This window comes from Canis aureus, chromosome 26, assembly GCF_053574225.1.
Source record: "Canis aureus isolate CA01 chromosome 26, VMU_Caureus_v.1.0, whole genome shotgun sequence".
NCBI classification, from domain to species: domain Eukaryota; kingdom Metazoa; phylum Chordata; class Mammalia; order Carnivora; family Canidae; genus Canis; species Canis aureus.
Genome location: NC_135636.1, coordinates 31,449,612 through 31,469,195, shown reverse-complemented (window position 1 = coordinate 31,469,195; position 19,584 = coordinate 31,449,612). Strand labels below are relative to the sequence as shown.

The 19,584-nt window shown below is 48.4% G+C and overlaps 1 protein-coding gene across 3 annotated transcripts in view; it reads right to left on the bottom strand.

Annotated features, from left to right (window-relative positions):
* Positions 1-3,522: 3,522 nt before the first annotated feature.
* MANBAL (mannosidase beta like) overlaps positions 3,523-19,584 on the bottom strand; it is a 25,977-nt gene continuing 9,915 nt past the window's right edge. For 2 of the 3 annotated variants that reach the window (XM_077873105.1, XM_077873106.1), the window contains 2 exons: positions 18,213-18,421; positions 3,523-4,478 (listed from right to left, as the gene is read on the bottom strand). In XM_077873105.1, coding sequence (XP_077729231.1) covers positions 4,371-4,478; positions 18,213-18,362 — 258 coding nt within the window. In that variant the 5' untranslated portion in view covers positions 18,363-18,421 and the 3' untranslated portion in view covers positions 3,523-4,370. The remainder of the gene's footprint in view (positions 4,479-18,212; positions 18,422-19,584) is intronic. The other variant, XM_077873107.1, reaches the window with a different exon arrangement.

Here is a 19,584-nt window from a genome sequence, read left to right as displayed (position 1 = left end):
GAAGCCTCCAGAACCTGGGCCCAATCTTTTCTCCCCCAGAAAATTTCCCATGAGAATTCCAGAGCAGAAAGGGAGAAAATAGCAACATGGCTTAGCAGGCCAGCACTGGAATCAGGCTGTATGAGTTCAATTCCAGGCACTTCCATACCCTCATCTGTAAAATGGGGATGATAATGTTACCAACCTCATGGGGTTGCTCTGAGAATAGAATGAAATCATTCAGGGAAAGCATATGAGCAGATGTCACATTTACTCATGAGCTGTATTGTTTTGTGTTTTTTTTTTATTTATTTATTCATTCAGAGAGAGCGAAGAGAGAGGCAGAGACACAGGCAGAGGGAGAAGCAGGCTCCATGCAGGGAGCCCGATGTGGGACTCGATCCTGAGTCTCCAGGATCACACCCCGGGCTGCAGGCGGCGCTAAACCGCTGCGCCACCGGGGCTGCCCCTAGCTAGAATTTTTTTTTTTTTTTTTTTTTTTTTTTTTTTTTATGAGCTGTATTGTTAAGGCAGGCCACCTTCCCCTACTATCAGTCATATCGTAAATATTTATTGAGCCCAGCACTCTTCTAGGCTCTGGGGATCCAAGTGGGAGCAAGAATAACAATAAAGTTCCTTTCTTCTTGGTGCTCACATTCCAATTGGTGGGTAAGACAATAGACAAAGGAAGTAAAATACCTAGTAGGTTAGCTGGTGGTATATGGTAAGGAGAGAAAAATAAGTGACGAGGGACAGGAAGTTTGGGGTAAAATTTTAAACTAGCTGGCTGGAGAAGGCTTCCCTCTGTGATAACCCCAGGAAAGTGAGGCATATCCATTTCCTACTGCAGTTCTAACAAACCTAATGGCTTACACAACGCAAATGTAATACATGACACAATGTAATACTTCACAGAAATGTAATACAAACACAAATGTAATACTTTATAGTTCTTGAGGTCAGGAGTCCAAAATGGGTCTTGCTGGGCTGAAATCAAGATGTTAGCAGAGCTATGCTTCTTCTGGAGGCTCCAGGGGAGAATCCATCCTCTTGCCTTTTCTGGCTTCTAGAGACCCCACCTTCCTTGGTTTGTGATCCTATATTATTCTATGTTTTCCTTCTGTCGTCACATGGCCTTCTCGGACTTTCCTGCTCTTTTCCTTATAAGGACGTTTGTGATGACACTAGGCCCACCTCAATAATCCAGAAAAATCTTCCCATCTCAAGATCCTTAATTTAACCACATCTACAAAGTCCCTTTGCCACATCAGGTAACATAGCCACAGGTTCCAAGGATTAGGACCTGGAACTCTTTGGGCATCCCATTATTCTGTCCACCACGTAAGACATAGTACCAAGAAGAAGTGGGAACAGCAAGTTCAAAGGCCCTGAGGCAGGGCTCCTCTGGCAAGTTGGAGACCAGTACAAATGCTGTGGAGTGGGCTAGGACTGCATGACCTCTCACAAGGCAGAAAGGTGAAGGAGGTGAGTGGCTCTTGCAAGCCTTCATGGGTCCCGGTAGGGACTTTGACCTTTCCTTGAGTGAGATGGAAGAAGGTGAGGGACTGTGGTCCTACAGGTTTTAGCAGGACCCCTCGGGCTGTTGTGTGGACAAAGGACTACCCATGAGGAGGCTGCTGCAAAGGCTGGGGGCTGGGCTGAGGCAGCAGAGCAAAGTGGCAAGACAGGTCTCATTCAGGATTCAGGATTTTGAAAGTCAGATCACAAGGAACCACTTAAGAGTCAGAAGTAGAGAGACATGCTGCAAGAGGGGCGTTAGGGATGAGTCCAGGGGTTTTTGGCCTGAGCAAATGGAAGAATTAAGGATGAGGATGACCACAAAAAGTGCAGATTTGGGACTGCCGTGAGAAATCAGGAATTTGCTCCAAGATGTGTGTTGGGAACCCAGATGGAGAGAGGAGCAGTTGGTCAGATGTGGAAGTCTGGAGGTCAGGGTAGGGGTCTGGAGAGATTTGTTTGGGAGATCTCAGCAGATATGTAGGTAGAATTTAATGTCAGAGCCAGGAGATCTCTGAGGAATGTGTGCAGAGATGAGAGGACAGCCTCCAAGGGAGACAACGTAAGGGAGCTGGACATACCAAAGCAGCCCTGTAGCTATGAGCCAGAAGCTGTCTCCCCTGCAGGAGGCTGGGCAAGGTCTGCTCCAGAGGTCTGCCCCCACCCCACCCCCACCTCCCTGCTCTCCCAGCATGATTTCCCTCTGGTCTCACCTCCAGCCAGACTTTAAGACTCAGTTCAGGCAGCCCAGGTGGCTCAGCGGTTTAGCACCGGCTTCAGCCCAGGGTGTGGTTCTGGAGACCCGGGATCGAGTCCCACATCGGGCTCCCTGCGTGGAGCCTGCTTCTCCTCTGCCTGTGTCTCTGCCTCTCTCTGTGTGTCTCTCATGAATAAATAAAATCTTTAAAAAAAACAAAACAAAACAAAACAGGGATCCCTGGGTGGCGCAGCGGTTTGGCGCCTGCCTTTGGCCCAGGGTGCAATCCTGGAGACCGGGGATCGAATCCCATGTCGGGCTCCCGGTGCATGGAGCCTGCTTCTCCCTCTGCCTGTGTCTCTGCCTCTCTCTCTCTGTGACTATCATAAATAAATAAAAATTTAAAAAAATATATTTAAAAGAAAAAAAAAAACAGACTCCGTTCATTACCTCCCCTCTGCCAGGTGGCTGTGCTGACCACCCGGACTGAGCTGGATGTCCCTCTGCTCAGCTCCCACAGGATCTGCAGCTCCCACATTAGACAACTCCCCACCCCCAGCCTCTTTCCATGGCTGAGTCTCCCACTGGGCTAGGCAAGCTTCCTCCTTTCTGCATCCAGGGAGCCCAGCTGGTGCGAAGCATCGGAAGGGGCTCTCGTGAAACACCTGGCCACACCTGGTCCTGCTCCGCTGATGCTCCAGCCCCTAGGGTTCCCAGGCCTTAGTGGGGACCCTTAAACGCTGCACCTACTGACACTCATTGAGTATTTCCTAAATACCAAGGAAAGGGGCCATGGACTTGGGTCCAAGCCCGACTTCAGGCTCCCATCTCTAAAATGGAAGTGATACAGGCCCCTCACTCATTGTGATATTTGGGAAAGTGTTCGGCAAACTGGAAAGCAGCCTGGCAAATCAGAGTTACTGGAGCTTGAGGCTTTTCCTTGGCAGCTGATTCGGGGCACGTGACTGGACCTGCGTGACCCGCCCCACGCCACGTGAGGCCGTCTAGTTGGTTTTTTTTCAAGCTGCTTGGAGAATGAGCAGAGTCCTCCTCTGGCAATGGGAAATGGGGAATGAGTGGGGCCCAGCCATGGTGGAAACTCTCACACACGCATGGACATTCACGAGTGTTTCCAGTGACTAAGGGCCACATGAAGCAGTTGGCTGGACCCTTCCTGAAACCTGTCCCAGAATGGCTTGGCCTACAGCACTGCTCTGAACCTCCTCAGCCCCACTACCCCACTTCTATGGGGGTGAGCCCCTTCCCTGCACCCAGGGCAAGGGACCCAGGATACCTCTTTCGCTAAGCAGCAGGCAACACACAGGAGGTTCAGCATGTGAGGCAGTTTATTGACATTTACTTGCCCAGATGACTTTTCCTCACTGTTATGGTGTTAAAAGAATTGAGGGGAAAGGGGACGTGTACAGATGAAGCCAAAAGGCACACACTGAATACGCCATGATGGGCTGAAAAGAGGTTGTTCTGAGACTGACAAGCCCCCCATTTCAGAGGCTAAGAAAGTTTGAGCCCAAGAACATGCACTCATGTAGCCAAATCCCTTCTGTCTGCCAGAGGAGAACCAGGCAAACCCTGGCCGGCCAGCCTGCCTGCTGGCTCTGCCACCAGGCATCCTCAGACCTGGCTGTCATGTTTGTGAGACCACTGATATCGCAGTAGCCATGGCGTCCTGACCTAAACAAACAGGGAAGGCCTGGCCTGACCCCATCTGTATGGCAGAGACAAAGGTGACTGATTAGCAGATCTGTGGTGCACAAGTGATGGGAGGGGCAGTGTGTGTCAGCATGAGATCACGACTCTAAAATGCAATGTAAATCCACAAGGTGTGGGTCTGAAGGTTGGACACAATGATTAAGTATGGAAATGTCACTCGGAGCTGACCCAACTTCTGGACAGACAGACTTCTTGCACAGCCTCTGCACACAGGGTTTAGTCCCTGTGGCTCTAAACTGTCTCGGAAGCAGAAGGAAGGGGAAGTGGTAGGCTGCCCAGCTGGGGCCTGGGGACTGTCATGATTGTCCAGATCTCTGTGGTCAGAGAGTGGCCCAGCCACCTCAGCCCTGATCCTGGGACGTCGGAGGGAACAGGACGTTGAGTCCCAGGAGGGCTCCCCGCCGAGGCCCCTGCCTCGCCCGCCTGGCTCTACAGGCCTCCTCTTCTACCGCTTCTTCTTTGCCTCCTTCTTGGGCCTCTTGCTGGCGGAAAGAGCAGCAGTCTTAGGCTTCCTCGTCACCTCCGCACTTCTGGGCTCAGAGGGCTCTGCCTCCTGCGTAGCAATAGAAAGGAGAGTCCTATTTAGACAAGTCAAGTCTGACACCAGCAAAACAAGGTCATGTCTGAAAGGAGCTTTACAAACTAAAGCACACTGGCCCAGAAACACTGGGGATGGGAACCATCATCGCTGCGACCCAGGAGCCTCAGACCTGAGGGGCTGCCCCAGCCCCCAACCCGGGGAGCAGGGTGGTTCTGCGTGAAGAACAAAAGAAGATGCTCCAGAGCAGGAGGAAGCCTTTGGAGCCTTGGGGGCCTGGGTAGAATTTAGGCTCCTCCACATGCCAGCCAAGTGAACTGTGGACAACTCACTTCCTCTTCTTGTGCCTTGGTTTACCCACCTGTGAAATGGAAAATAGTGATGTATGCTATGGAGGGCTGATGCGAGGAGGCCGCCCAGGGGCTGGCTCCTGGCAATGCCTACATCCCCACGTACCAGGCGGTGAGGTGCCAGCTGCGGGGCAGACCCACTGCAGCTCGCTCTCCTTCTGGCCCTGTGGTCCTCTTCCTCCCACTCAACGCAGAGCATGCCAGGGCTCGGAGGGGTAGAGAGCGCTGGCCCGCAGGTGGGCAACCACTACACTGTTCCGTGGGGCCTGGCAGAGGCAGCCGTCGGGGAGGGCAGAGGGCAGCCTTGGGGCAGAACTCCAGACTCTCCCTACAACCCAGGCAGCCCCAGTTTTTATATGTGTCCCGTTCCCTATAAGATTTGGTTTATACAGGGATCCCTGGGTGGCGCAGCGGTTTGGCGCCTGCCTTTGGTCCAGGGCGCGATCCTGGAGACCCAGGATCGAATCCCACATCGGGCTCCCGGTGCATGGAGCCTGCTTCTCCCTCTGCCTGTGTCTCTGCCTCTCTCTCTCTCTGTGACTATCATAAATAAATTTAAAAAAAAAAAAAAAAAGATTTGGTTTATACAAAGGCTCTACCGCTTTAAAAAAAAAAAAAAAAAAAAAAAAGGTTGAAAACCATAGACCCAGCCCTGGCCTTCACTGCACGGGTGAAGACAGTGGACTCCGGGGAAGGGACTCCGTGTGCCACAGCCACAAAGGCTCATGTAAGAGATGAATCTGGAAGCGACTCAGTCTTGTAGTGCTCCCTCCTCCCTCGGGAGATAAGTCCCAGTGTGCCTTGGTCGGGCAGGATGTTACAGTGAGGTGTGTCTGGCCTGGAGAACACTGACCACAGTCCCCGGGCCTCCTCTGGCCACAGGTGGACTTCACTTGGCTTCCAGCATTTATCTTTAAGAATTTGAGCCAACTGGTAATTTCCCATTCAACCTGGACTCCTAGCTTTTCCGGAAAACATTAAAGGCCTGGCAATGCCAGCCCCTAATCTCCTGGTAGAAGAAATGGACTGGGCGGTGGCTGACCCTTTATTCAAGTGCCCACATTCCCCCACAGCCCCAGCATGACAGAAACACAAAACGTTTCTCAGTACCTGTGTCCTTTTATTAAAAATGGGAAAATATAAAGCAGACTAAGAATACTAAGAAGGAGCACATTTCTGGAAGAGAAAATTATTTCCTCGGTTTAACTGGCCAACTCCTAGCTTCCAGCTTGCTTTGCTCTCTATCCCTCCCTGGCCTGTGCCTCAAGCCTCGGGCTGACCAAGGAGGCGTGGCCGGGGCTGGGAAGGGCGGCCCACACCTTAGTGGGGCCTACTCTAGAGGTCTCAGCTCCCTCTTATCAGCCATCACTGCCTCCACTCCACCCTGCCAGCCGAGACACTAGGGGGAAAGGCCCAGCCCAGTCCCAGTACCCACAGATGATCCTCCCAAGATAACAAGGGGGCCAGCCCCTCCCCAGCCAGCTCCCTGATGGAAGCATTGGGCTCCCCCAGCCTGTCAACTTGCACGGATACTTTAAACTTGGCCAAAGAAGGGAAAGAAAAAAAAAAGGAAGAGAGAAAAAAAGAAGAAAGCCCATTAGAAAGACAAACAAACAAAACCAAACCTCAGAGGAGCCAGCGTGTCAAGTGCACAGGCTGAGGGCTGCAGAGTGGAGCAGCAAGGCTAGTGTTGAAGGCAAATCATAGGGCACGGTCTCTGGAGACCTTGGGAACTGGAAACTGTCCCCAGCGCACTACCTACGAGGCCGGGGAAACTAACTGGTCAGTCTCCCAGTGCCCTAGACAAACAGGCCCTGATCGGGTGAATGGTTTACGCACAGGGAACTTGCCAAGCCTGCCAGGATCTCCAGAGCTCCCAACCCTCTAAACTCAAAAGCTAGGTGCCCCCTCTGGTTTCAGTAGGCCCCGGTGCAGAATCCACAGGGATGGTGACAACCACCCGCCAGCCACAGTGCTTCCCTCATTCCACCAACCCTTTCTTAGGGGCCTCATTCATTCTGGTCCCTCCCAGACCTCTCTCCTGAGACCTTTTCCTGATCCAGCTGTCAGCTGCCAGGGACTGGCCTCTCCCAGGTACCTCCAACTCCACTATCCCAGACCAAGCATGGCGCCTTCTCTAGTAGGCCAGGTCCTTCTCCCCACTGTCCCAGGACCCCACTACTCTCTCCTCCCAACTGTCCAGTCACCACATCCCGATGATTCGACCCCTTCTACCTCTTGACATGGTCACTCTCTCTAGCACCCACGTCCCAACTTCAGTTCTTCCACTGCTAACCAACCTCCCTGCTCTATGCCATGTCTCGTGCAGATACCCTCACCTTAAACCTTCCAGGGGCTCTCCATCTCCCACAGCCTAATGCCCCACACATGGCATGGCATCTAAGGAGGCCACATTTCCAGCTTCTTCTGGGCTTTTCTCCAGACCACACTGGGTCAGGCGCCAGGGCTTCCACTGGTCACCCCTAACAAGAGAAATACCCTTCTTAACCACCCAGCAAACCCCTCCCTGTGGTTTGGCCCAGCCTAACACACTTCTGCTTGCCACCTAGCCTTCCTTCCCTGCTCCTCTATCTCCAACAGGGCACATCCCTTCCTCCACCCCTACCTCCAGTACTGAGGAACTGCACAGTGCCACATCACACATTACCACAGTTAAATGTTCTTGTGTTGGTCTCCCCTACTAGCTTGTGAGCTCCTTGGGACAGTTTCAATTGTGAATGACGGACGGAAGGAAGGAAGGAAGGAAGGAAGGAAGGAAGGAAGGAAGGAAGGGAGGGAGGGAGGAAATGGAAGACCAAGCAACATCTTGGGATTGAGGTTATGGGAAATTCACTCTTATTTATCGTCATGAAAATAGAATACTTAAGGGCACCTGGCTGGTTTAGTCAGTGAAGCATGTGACTCTTGATCCTGGGGTTGTGAGTTTGAGCCCCACACCGGGTGTGGAGATTACTTAAATAAATAAATATCTACAAATATGAATATATACACACACACATACATATATATGTATGTACATATAAAAAACACTTAGGACTAGGTCTCAGTTTTCCCATGGGCACAGAGGACACAAGAAGATTTCAAACCCAATACACATTCCCTAAAGTATGGCTAGTCATAGTCACCAGTAATAATAACAAGAGCCACAACAGCTGCTACTGTTATTTACAGTGTGCCAGGCCCTGGGCTATGTGGCATGGACACATCTTATTTTAGCCTCGCAAAGTGCCATGACAAGTCCCACTGTACAGATGAACGAAGAAACGCTCAGAGAGGTTATGTGACTTGACTAAAGAGTCAGGGGGTGAGCAGCAGAGGCAGGATGAGTCTGTCCTGTGTGTCCTAGGGACCTCAGGGCTGGGGACCAAGAACGAGTTAACTGTGAAGTTCACCCTCTATTTAGCAGCTCCTAGACCCACAGGCTGCACAGTTGACAGGAGAACAACAAGAACAGCTTGTTCTAGATTCTGCTGATGGGTCACTCAGACCCCTAGTTTGTGACTGAATTTCTGACAGGAGTCAGGAGAGTGGGTCAGGGCTCCTCGTGCCGGCTTTGTTCTTTATGGCTGAAAGTAGCTCTCTGTGGGTGTGTGTACATATTACAGCCATCGAGTCATCTGAATGTATTATCGGTCTCCTCCTCACCCCAGAACTCCTCCTCCCTTTCCCACCTCAGTTTTTGGCATCATCATCACTCATCCAGTTACCCAAGCTAGAAACCTCCAAGTCACTTCTGGGTTCTCACCATTCCCTCGTGCCCCCATTTCCAGTGCACCCCCAGGCCCTGCACATTCTACTTTCCCAGGGGCTCTCGACTCGGCCCGGTCCTTCTGGACAGACAGTACTGCACCAGGCCAGACCCCATGGCCTCCCGCCTGCCCCCTCACCGTGTCAGCCCCCAACACGTTCTTCCCACCATCCACCATGCAGATAGATGTTGGTCTAGTCTAAAACAACAGTCCTGGGATCCCTGGGTGGCGCAGCGGTTTAGCGCCTGCCTTTGGCCCAGGGTGTGGTCCTGGAGTCCCGGGATCGAGTCCCACATTGGGTTCCCTGTATGGAGCCTGCTTCTCCCTCTGCCTGTGTCTCTGCCTCTCTCTCTCTCTCTGTCTCTATGAATAAATAAATAAAATCTTTAAAAAAAAATAAAAAAATAAAACAACAGTCCTGACCATGTCTGTCTTCTGCCTTAAATGTGTTCCTGGTCCTCCTCTTCGTAGGAGGCAAATTCCAAGAGCTTCCTGGTGGCCTCCAGGGTCACTCCACTCAGTGCTGGCCCTGCCTCCTGGCATGCCCTCTCGTGCAGCCCACTCTGTCACTCCAAGCTACCAGCCCGCCAGTACTGGCCACATGCTTTGTTCCTTTTCCTGCTCTGCCAAGGCTCCCAGAACTCCCCCTACTTACATGTACCCAGTGCGTACAGGTTCTGTGCCAGACACCGCGGGGTAATGAAGAGAACACACGCCTAGCGACGCGCACCAAACACCCACTCACTAAGCTTCCATCACCCTAATGAGCCAACCACTGTAAGTCCATTTTACAAAGCAAGGAAACTGAGGCTAAGTCTCAGTGACTGATCCAGTAGGGTGCAGCCAAGTTCCCCCCAAGCTACAGGGAAGCAAAAGCAGCTCTTAAACACATGATTCAGATGCTGGGTGGGGTCCTAGTCACGAAGAGCTATAGCTCCAAAATTTTAGCTAGCAGGAACGACTGAGTGATGGCTGCCTTTTAATTACTCTTCAAATGCATGTTGTTGGTACAAGCTAGGCAGACTCCTAGTACTAGAGCCCCACCTTTAAATCTGGGAACTCTGAGCCTCATCTGAAGCAAGTTTTAAGTTTCTTCAGCAATCACGCCGTCAGGAGTAAAAGAAAACCTTCCCCCCTCCCCCCCCCCCCCAGGTGGTTCCTGGCTCTGTGGAGGCGCCAGTCCTCTGTGGACACAGGCCTCATTAATAATGAAGTAGTTCCACAGCTGCTTACGAGGCCAGAAAATTGCTGCTATTCATCAGATTCAAATAATCGAATCTGTGCCACAATGCATCAAATCCCTTCCGGCAGGGAAAGCACTCAGAATTTTATGATTTCCACTATACAGTTGAGTGTGGATTTAGTCTGATAAATCAGAACAAAGCACCATTCCATACAGACTGAAACCACTCTTTCCTCTCAAGTGGTCCAGGGAAAGAAAACCACAGTGCTACGTGCATAGATCCTCACACACCTTACCTCACTTGATCCCCAGGAACTCTGGGTTGGGTATGCATGCCCTCCTTCTATAGCGCAGGACACAGGCTTAGGGACACGAAAGGTGGGCCACACTCAGACCAGGTGTGCCTTTGTCCCAGGCCCTGGGCAGGGTGGGGTCTGAGACCTCGCAGAGGTGGAGCTAGCCCTGACCTTGAGAGGACAGGGCTAGCTGAAACAGGCAGTGGGGGAGGCCCTTCATGTGGGCTCAACAGGCGAATGAAGACACAGTGTCCGGGACGTGCCTGGCAGGCAAGAGAACGGTGATTACAGAGAACAGCCTCGGACCATATTCCAGACACAATTCAGCACGACTACAGGCCCTTCCCACTGGCTGGTCTGCGGCTCTTTGTGTGTCCGGCTGTCTCTCCCCTGAGATGGTATATGTCTCAAAACTGTGTTTATACCATCACCCTGCCCACCACACAGCAATCTCTCCAGGAGGGCTCGTTAAGTAAAAAACACCCTGCCACCCAATTCAACTGTGAACTACTCCCAAGGTTAAAAAAATACAGGGCAGAAACTGCAAAGTTAGTTCTACGAGCCTGTCTCCCAAGGTGTTGAGAGTAGGTATAATATACACTTGCCCGAGTTAATTATTTACTCTGGCAGCTTCAGACAGAGTTTTCCAAAAGGGTCCAGAATTTCTAGGCCACTGCTGGGAAGACTCCATCCTTTTCAGGGTTCCAAAAGTGCAGAGCTTTCTGGCTGACAGTGACATCTATGTTGGCATCACACTGAAAGCCACCACTCTTCTATCAATTCTGTGAGTTCTCACTGGATCTCACTGGGCATCAGCTGTCTCTGTCTGGCAGTTCTGCCCTTTCTCTGTCCCATGTAGTTCTAGGGGGGAGTCTCATTCACTGTGGCCACAGGTGTGGCCACTTAAATGTGGCCTGGCCAGAAATGGTACCCACTGCTCCTTCCCACCTGTGGGGCAAGGTGTAAGCATGTGGTCAAGCCAGAGGCCTTCCAGGAGACCTGGAAAGTGAGCATAGGCAGAGAGATGGCTTCTCTTGCTTGTGAATCATGAGCAATGAGGATGCAGCTGGGACTGCTGCAGCCACCTCCTGGACACGTGGCAAGGGCCTACAAAGGAGGCCAACGCTCACAGGAAACCCAGGAGACTGAGACAGAGCCCTGAAGACCTTTTGAGCCTCTGAACCCAGCTGTGCCTTGAAACTCCCAGTTTTAAGAACCAATAGTTTCTTTCTGGAGAAACTGCTGGAGGTGAGTTTCAGAACTTTCAACAGAGAGTCCCCATGACTGCAAAAAGAGACTGTGATGGTCCACATCGAGATAGCAGGGTGCAAGTGAAGGTACCGGCCTCAGTGCTGACAGCAGTTGGGGAGATGTGACACATACATGTGGAGAGATGGGAACAGTCAGCAATCAAATTCTGTGATTCACTGCCGGATGAACCATTACTATCTGCTTCATGAGTTGCTGAACTAAAAGTCACCCACTTGCTCAGGGTTAACTGGATCAACATTCTGTGTAGAAATGCATCCAAAAGAGACTGGGAGTAAGCTCCAACAGGCCTTTGGGGAAGGGGGAGAGAGGCTCACTACCTATATTTCCTCACCACCCACTCCTGAAACTCCTGGAATTTAGCTCCCACCTCATTAAAGTACCACACCTCACTCTCAGAACAGCTATAGCCTGTCTTCCCAGAAAATATGCCTGAGTGTAAAAACATCACATTTTTGTTCACAGTTTCAGGGAGCTTACAGACTTCTGAAGCCTATCCAGGGACCCCCTAGGGATCTAGGAACTCTGTTAAAAATTTTGTTCTACTGCAGCCGAACTCTGGAGGGCTGCTTTTCCTTGTCACACCACCTCCGTGGGGACCGGATTGTACATGTGCTCTCTCAGACGACGGCAGTTTTCTGAGATACCGCAGTTCTCTCTGCCCACTGCCTTGCCCTGTCTTCTGAATGAGCCACCAGAACAGAGACCCCCAGCTTTGTCTGCACAGCACTACTGCTCCTTTGGGACATGGCCTACCCTTCCACCCCAAAGAGATCACACCACAGGACCCTCCCCTCCTATCACACTGGCCCTCGCTGTCCCAAGGTGGGTCAGCTACAGTTCCTTCCCTGGACATTCTGGAACTGGGGCCAAGCAAGAAGGCAGCCTCCAGATGCCACAGCTGAAAGACATAAACTCTAGAAGCTATTTTAGTAGCCATGTTTCATCTCACCGCAGAGACGGTGAGCAGAGGAAACAGGGCCCTGGTATAAGAAGTGAAAGACAGGAGATAGACAGGGAGGGGAGACCAAGGGGATGCAGATGGTGAGTGACAGGGTACCTGGTTCTCACCCCTTCCAGAGGCCCAGCTGCATCCCTGCTCTGGGACAGCATGTACATCTTTTCAGGATATCCACACTGCACAGAAACTTTTTTTTTTTTTTTTTTTTTTTTTTTTGCACAGAAACTTCTTCAAGCTGGTTGGGAATGCCCCAAGCTCAGGCCTTTCTTGAATCCTAATTTCCCTTGAAAAGCTCAGTAATTCACTTTTAAGGTTTCAAGGAGTTAGCCATGTGGATATAATAATCCCCAGGTCTCTATCCCCAACTTCTCACTCGTTCTTTCCTTCCCATTCGGATGTCTTGTTATTATTTCAAACTTAATGTAGAACTGAATATCACCTACCCTCCCAAAATTGGTCTGTGCTTCAGGGAAACGTCTAAAGACTAGACCAGTGACTGCATAATTGAATCACCTTGGCACTTCAAGAAAATACCAATGCAGGCTAGAATGAACAACAGAATCAGAATCTCTTTGGGAGCAACCCAGGCCTTTGGAAATCCCCCAGGCAGGTGAAGACAGATGGAGAATCATGGACCAGCTCAAGGACTCCCCAGGCTCTTGCTCACAGCAGACATCAACGATCAATTACTTTGCCTGGAGCCTAGAAGCAGACCCAGAACCCATTCACTGTGGCCACCACACACTCCATCAGACTTGGCATGAGAGATGACATATATCTGCCATCCTAGGCTAGATAGAAATGGTGTAAGGATCTACTATCTCATATTTTAGGATCCAGCCGACAAGAAAATGCTTGGATTAAGTGTGGCTCAGGCCTCAATCAGGCTCACAAAAATGTTTGTTTTCTCAGGTCTTGGTTTAATGAGGTGTTGACAAGAACACGTTCTCCTTTGGCTTAGGACTGGAAGGACTTTAGTTTTGATTTAGCAAACTGGTTCTTGCTCCCACTATGAAAAGAAGGGGGTGGGGTGAGAAGCATTTGTATGTGTTCCTTTTTTCTTCCCTGATTACCCCCAAAAGAGCTTTCAAATAATCTGCTAAGTATTGAAGTACTGAAGTCATAAACTAGTTGCAAAAGAATCGGCTTACTGGAACAACAGGAAAGACATTCTTTTGCTTTTCAAAGGCTTTCCCATCATCTAGAGCCAAAAATATTATCTTCTGACCCAAAAAGCCACTAATAAACCTTGTTCCTATAGGCCAAGCAAAAGGGATGATTTTGCCCTAAGCAAACTGGCAAAGAGAGCAAGATTGTTCTCTGGGTCCTCCCACCCCCATTTCTACCCTCTCCTACCTCCTGGCACCCTCCATTTCCAGTGGCACCTTCCACTTCCCTCCTACCCTCAGGCTGCCCGAGGTTCCCACCAGCTATCCCCACAAGCACCCTTCCTCAAGACCTCCCTGGTCCCAAGTAAAATCCTCTTCTTTTCACCATTGCCATCCAAATTCCAAATCCCAGCTAGCTGCCAGGCTCAACCTCTGAACAGTCTCAGCACTCACCCTCTCTCTTCATGAGACTGTGCACAGAATATTGTGTTCCCTTCGGTGAATTGGGAATGTGGGGAGTAAGAGAAGTTGCCTTATGGGGGCATACTGAGGAAAGCCGGCAGTAGAATCCCTGCATAATTGGGAGCCATTTGTTGGCCTGATGTGCCAATAAAAAGCTTAATTACCAGTACTGTAATTTTTGTTATTGATCCATTGAAAAGCTTTTAAAAAAAGTTAAAAACCATAAGCTTCAGTTATGAAGACAATTCACTTATGTGAGCCTTATTCTGCTAAACTGCAAGATAAATTAAAATGAGACGTTACATACTATATTCATATTTCAAAAGATGAGGCTGTTGTCCCAAATTAACCTCTAAATGGCAGAGTGGGAGAGTGGGGGGAACAGGAACAGGCACACAGCTGAGCCCTTTGTCAACTCCCTACCTTAAAATGCCTCAACTCACTGCACCACTAAGAGCCTCAAAGAGATGAGTAAAAGGCACCCCCTTTGCCTTGTTTGCTAAACTGACCCAGGCCTCTGTGCCCAGCCTGGAAGGGTTAAGAACACGACAGGAGGTGAGCAACAGTAATCCAAAAGGCCACACATCTCTGACTCTACATCTCTGCCTATAAAATAAAAACATTCATCACCTCCTTCCCTTGGGACTCTTAGTAGGCTTCATCAGTGGCCAATGACAGTAAAAATGTTTGTTATTTATAATACCCAATAGCATGCCATGACTGTGAGGACAGAGCCCCAGAGCAGAGGGATTACGTTTTTAGAGTGTGATACAATTGTGGGTGGAAAAACTCCAATCATGACCTCCTTCTCAAAGTACCAGAATAAGAAACGGAGATGGACAGAACCTTCAGAAGCCATGGGTTTGTCCATAGTCACCAAGGTTTCCTGGCCCTCACTGGCTGCGCCTCCCCGCCCACCCCATAAATGCTGCAGCTGATAGATAGATAGATAGATAGATAGATAGATAGATAGATAGATAGATAGATAAATAAATAAATGCTGCAGCTCTTCGTGGCTGCAGCCCACGAAGAGCTGCAGCCCAGGTCTTCTGCTCATCTCATCCCAGATTCTTGCCCCAGAGACCTCAACCTCACTGCTCAGCTTCAATTACATCTCAACTCTCACAGTTAATCAGCATTTAGCCCAGACCCTCCTCCTGCTAGAGACCTGTGGATCCAACCACTTACGTGGCACAACCAACTGGTATCTTAAAGGCACCTATTTAAAACTGAACTCAGGACACCTGGGTGGCTCAGCAGCTGAGCGTCTGCCTTCAGCTCTGGGTGTGATCCTGGAATCCCAAGATCGAGTTCCACATCGGGCTTCCTACATGGAGCCTGCTTGTCCCTCTGCCTAGGTCTCTGCCTCTCTCTTGCTGTGTCTCTCATGAATAAATAAAATCTCTTTAAAAATTAATAAATAAAACAACTCATTAGCATGCTTCTTCCCCAGCTCCACCCCAAGCTGCTCCTTTGCCAAGGCTCCCCACTGCATCAGTAAATCGCTGTAATCCTCCCGGCTACATGAGCAGGATCTCTGGGACACAGTCACCTCCAAGAAAAATGGATCTCCAGAATATACTATATGTTAAGTGAAAAAAGAAACATGGAAAACTGTATTTTTTTTTAAGTTTTATTTATTTATTCACGAGAGACAGAGAGAGAGGCAGAGACACAGGCAGAGGGAGAAGCAGGCTCCATGCAGGGAGCCCAATGCAGGACTCGATCCTGGATCTCCAGGATCATGCCCTAGGCCAAAGGCAGCGCTAAACCACTCACTGAGCCACTTGGGCTGCCCTGGGAAACTGTATTTAATAGTATGCCATCTTTTATGCATCAAAAGGGAGAATGTTTATATATATACATACGTATGTATATCCACACCACACACACAGATATGCATTTGCTCATGTTTTAATAAAAAAATAGAATAAATCAAAATAATAAAAATTATTACCTATGGAGTAAGGAAGGAACTAAGGTGGAGGATATTGAGATTAAAGGAGTCTTCTGTTTCTTTTCTTTTTTTTTTTTTTAAAGATTTTATTTATTTATTCATGAGAGACACAGAGAGAAAGAGAGAGAGAGAGTCAGAGACACAGGCAGAAGGAGAAGCAGGCTCCATGCAGGAAGCCCGATGTGGGACTCGATCCTGGATCCCAGGATCACACCCTGAGCCACCCAGGCATCCCGAGACTTCTGTTTCTAAAGACACTTGTATCTTGTATCATTTTGACTTTGGGAAATATTATACATAAATTTCTACATAATTTTTAATTAAATCAAAACGGAAACAAATCCTTAAAAATTCAAAATAAGTTGAAGCAAGTTAGCCTAACTGTATATCACAATGGGAATATAACTATATGAAGAAAAGAATTACTAAACCCAGTATTCTGACCATACATTCCTACTGGGGCATATTTTTAGGCCAGAAAGAACCACAAAGAAACCTTATATTTCATTTTGAGTCTTACTGTCAGTAGTAAAAAACAATGTAGTTATTTTAAAATTATAATATATTAAAAAAATAAAATAAAATAAAATTATAATATATTTTAAGTGTATGGAGTAGAGTCAACATAAAAAAAAAAAAAAAAAAAAAAAAAAAAAAACCTGCTATCTTTAGGAAAGTCTACTTGCAAGGTTGGCCCTTGGCTGGCACCTGGAAAACTGGATTCTGGGTGGTTCTCACAATTCCTAGAACTGATAAGAGTGACTCACTGCACCTAAACCAAACAATATGGTTTATGCCGAATACCGGCTTTCCTTCTGGAAGCCTGGAGTTCTGGTCCATAAGCAGAGGGTGCTTGTGTGACCCATCCCTAAGAAAAGTCCTAGGCAATGAGCCTCAAATGAACTTCCCTGGTGACATTATTTCACACAACTTGATGAGGCTCCCATTGAGACCATTTGAGCACAAAAAAATCTAAAAACATATCAAATATATAAAAATATATATTCAAGGGGTACCTGGGTGGCTTAGTCGGTTAAGGGCCTGACACTTGGTTTTGGCTAAGGTCATGATCTCAGGGTGATGAGATCAAGCCCTGCATCTGACTCATGCCCAGCACAGAGTCTGCTAAGACTCTCTCTCCCTCTCCCCCTGCCCCACTCTCCTGTGCCCATGCACACATGCATACTCTTTCTCTCTTAAATAAATCTTTTAAAAAAAAGAAACAGATATAAGTAAATATATATATATATATATATATATATATATGTTAAAAATGATGTGAAAATCAAAGCTTCATTGGTCAAGATTGGAGACTGCTAGAGTCCAAGCTCACTGTAAAGGGGGGAAAAACAAGCATTTATCCAGCCTTTACTATGAACAGCATTTCAGAATAACCATATAGGCAATGAGGAAAAAGTCTTCATTGAAGAATTCCAGCTAATAAATGCAGAAGGAAATAATGAAGCCCAGCAATGGACGCTGAAAACACAAGAAAGACTGGTGGGAAATTTTGAATAGAGGGATCATCAGCTCACACCACCTAAACCCACTGATCAATCCCAGCATCTCTAAATATGTGATAAGCAGACACCACATGCACATTGGTGACACATAGCAGGAAGTCCACAGCGCCAGCTATGAGGTGTTCTCACCAAATAACCTGATCTGAGTTGACTCAAGCAACTAGATTGAATTTCCTATTGACAGGAAATATAGGGAACAGAGAAACATGTTAAATGACACTACACAGAGGCAATCAGCTAAATCCTGGATGTGGATACTACAGATGACAATGACCTGCTTTCCCCAACAAATCAATGTCATGAGAAAAGGGAGGGTAGTGGAAGGAGTATGCTACAGAATAAAAAGACCTACAGAATAAAGTCAAAACAACAAAAAGCCAATCTGATCATGTCAGTCTCTTACTTAAAATCCTCTGGGCCCCGGGACTCACTCTTCTAGCTGCAACTCTCATCATGTCCTTCTGTGCTCTGGCCACAGTCCCCTTCATTAAGTTACTTGAAGTAGAGTCCTTGCAAATGCAGTTCAGTTCCCCTGCCCCAAGGTAAGACCAGGTCCTCCCCGCCTTGATATGCACCCTCACAGTGCCCTGGGCTTCTCATGGAAACATGCATATTTGCTTCATATCTGCCCTTCTCTCAAGGACTTGAAGCTGCACGAGGATGGACACTACATCTTGCAATAGACTGACATGTAGTAAGCAGTAAATAAAAATTTGCTTAACGTGTGAACAAATAAAGTGTTGGTCACATAGTTCAATGCCAATAGGCAGGAATTTGGCATAGTCCCAACTGATCTTCTTTGCCATGGCATCTATTTTTAGTACCTAGAACCCAGTCTGAGGAGCAGAGGCTCACAGGGAAGGACTTACCACCTCATGGGACTTGGGAACAGGTACAATGATGGCCAGCACACAGATGAGCTGGAAGATGGCCCCCAGGAAGAGTCCGTACCGCAGCAGGTTCTCTAGGAAAGTGGGCTCAGGCACCTCAGGAGGTGAGAAGTCCAGGTCGGAGGCCATGGCCTCGGCCACCAGCTGCCTGTGGTCTCCTCTGATTCACCACTTTCCAGAGCCAACTTCTAAACACAAAGGTTAAGTGTCATGTTTCTACAACTGGCTTTTAAACTCTTCCACTTGCACAAACATACACATACTTGCAAGAATATATAAAGCAAACGCAGTAAGATATTAACAGTCCTTGAATCAAGTGGACATGGACAGTCATTGGACTATTCTTTCAACTTTTTTTCTATATTTGAAATTTTTCTAAATACAAAGTTAGGGGATCCCTGAGTGGTGCACCAGTTTGGCGCCTGCCTTTGGCCCAGGGCGCGATCCTGGAGACCCGGGATCAAATCCCACATCGGGCTCCCGGTGCATGGAGCCTGCTTCTCCCTCTGCCTATGTCTCTGCCTCTCTTTCTCTCTCTCTCTGTGACTATCATAAATAAATAAAAATTTAAAAAAAAAAAGAAAGAAATACAAAGTTAGGATTAAAAAAAAACAAAAACAAAACAAAACAAAACAAAAAAAGGGATCCCTGGGTGGCACAGCGGTTTAGCGCCTGCCTTTGGCCCAGGGCGCGATCCTGGAGACCCGGGATCAAATCCCACGTCGGGCTCCCGGTGCATGGAGCCTGCTTCTCCCTCTGCCTGTGTCTCTGCCTCTCTCTCTCTCTCTCTCTGTGACTATCATAAATAAATAAAAATTTAAAAATAAATAAATAAATACATACATACATACAAAGTTAGGGAAAATAAGTAAAGGCAAACATTTCAACAAAAGTCTCTAATCAACACACATTTGAAGGCCTGCTATGTTTCAGGTTTTCGTTCATTTGTTCATTTATTCACCCAGTTATTCATTCAACAAATACCTGCTGAACAAGCACTGAAGACAGAGCAAAAAAGACAAATGCCTGCTCTCTTGGGGCCTACATCTCAGGGCAGAGGCCGACAACCTCTGCCAGATGTGCTGTGCCAGCTAGTGACAACTGTTTTGAACAAAACTTATGAAGGGCATTGTTTTATTTTGTATAGGGTGTCAAGAGGGGCTCTCTGAAGAGATGGGAATTGAGTGGCAGAGGTACGAAGTGTGAGAGTGAGCCACTGGAATATCTGAAACAGGCATATCCAGGCAGAGAGAAAAGAAAGTGTAGAGGCCCTGGGGAATGAGTTCAAAATAGCCATAGAAGAGTGCTCAAGAAGGAGGAAAGATCAGGGAGGAATGTGGGCTGACCCACT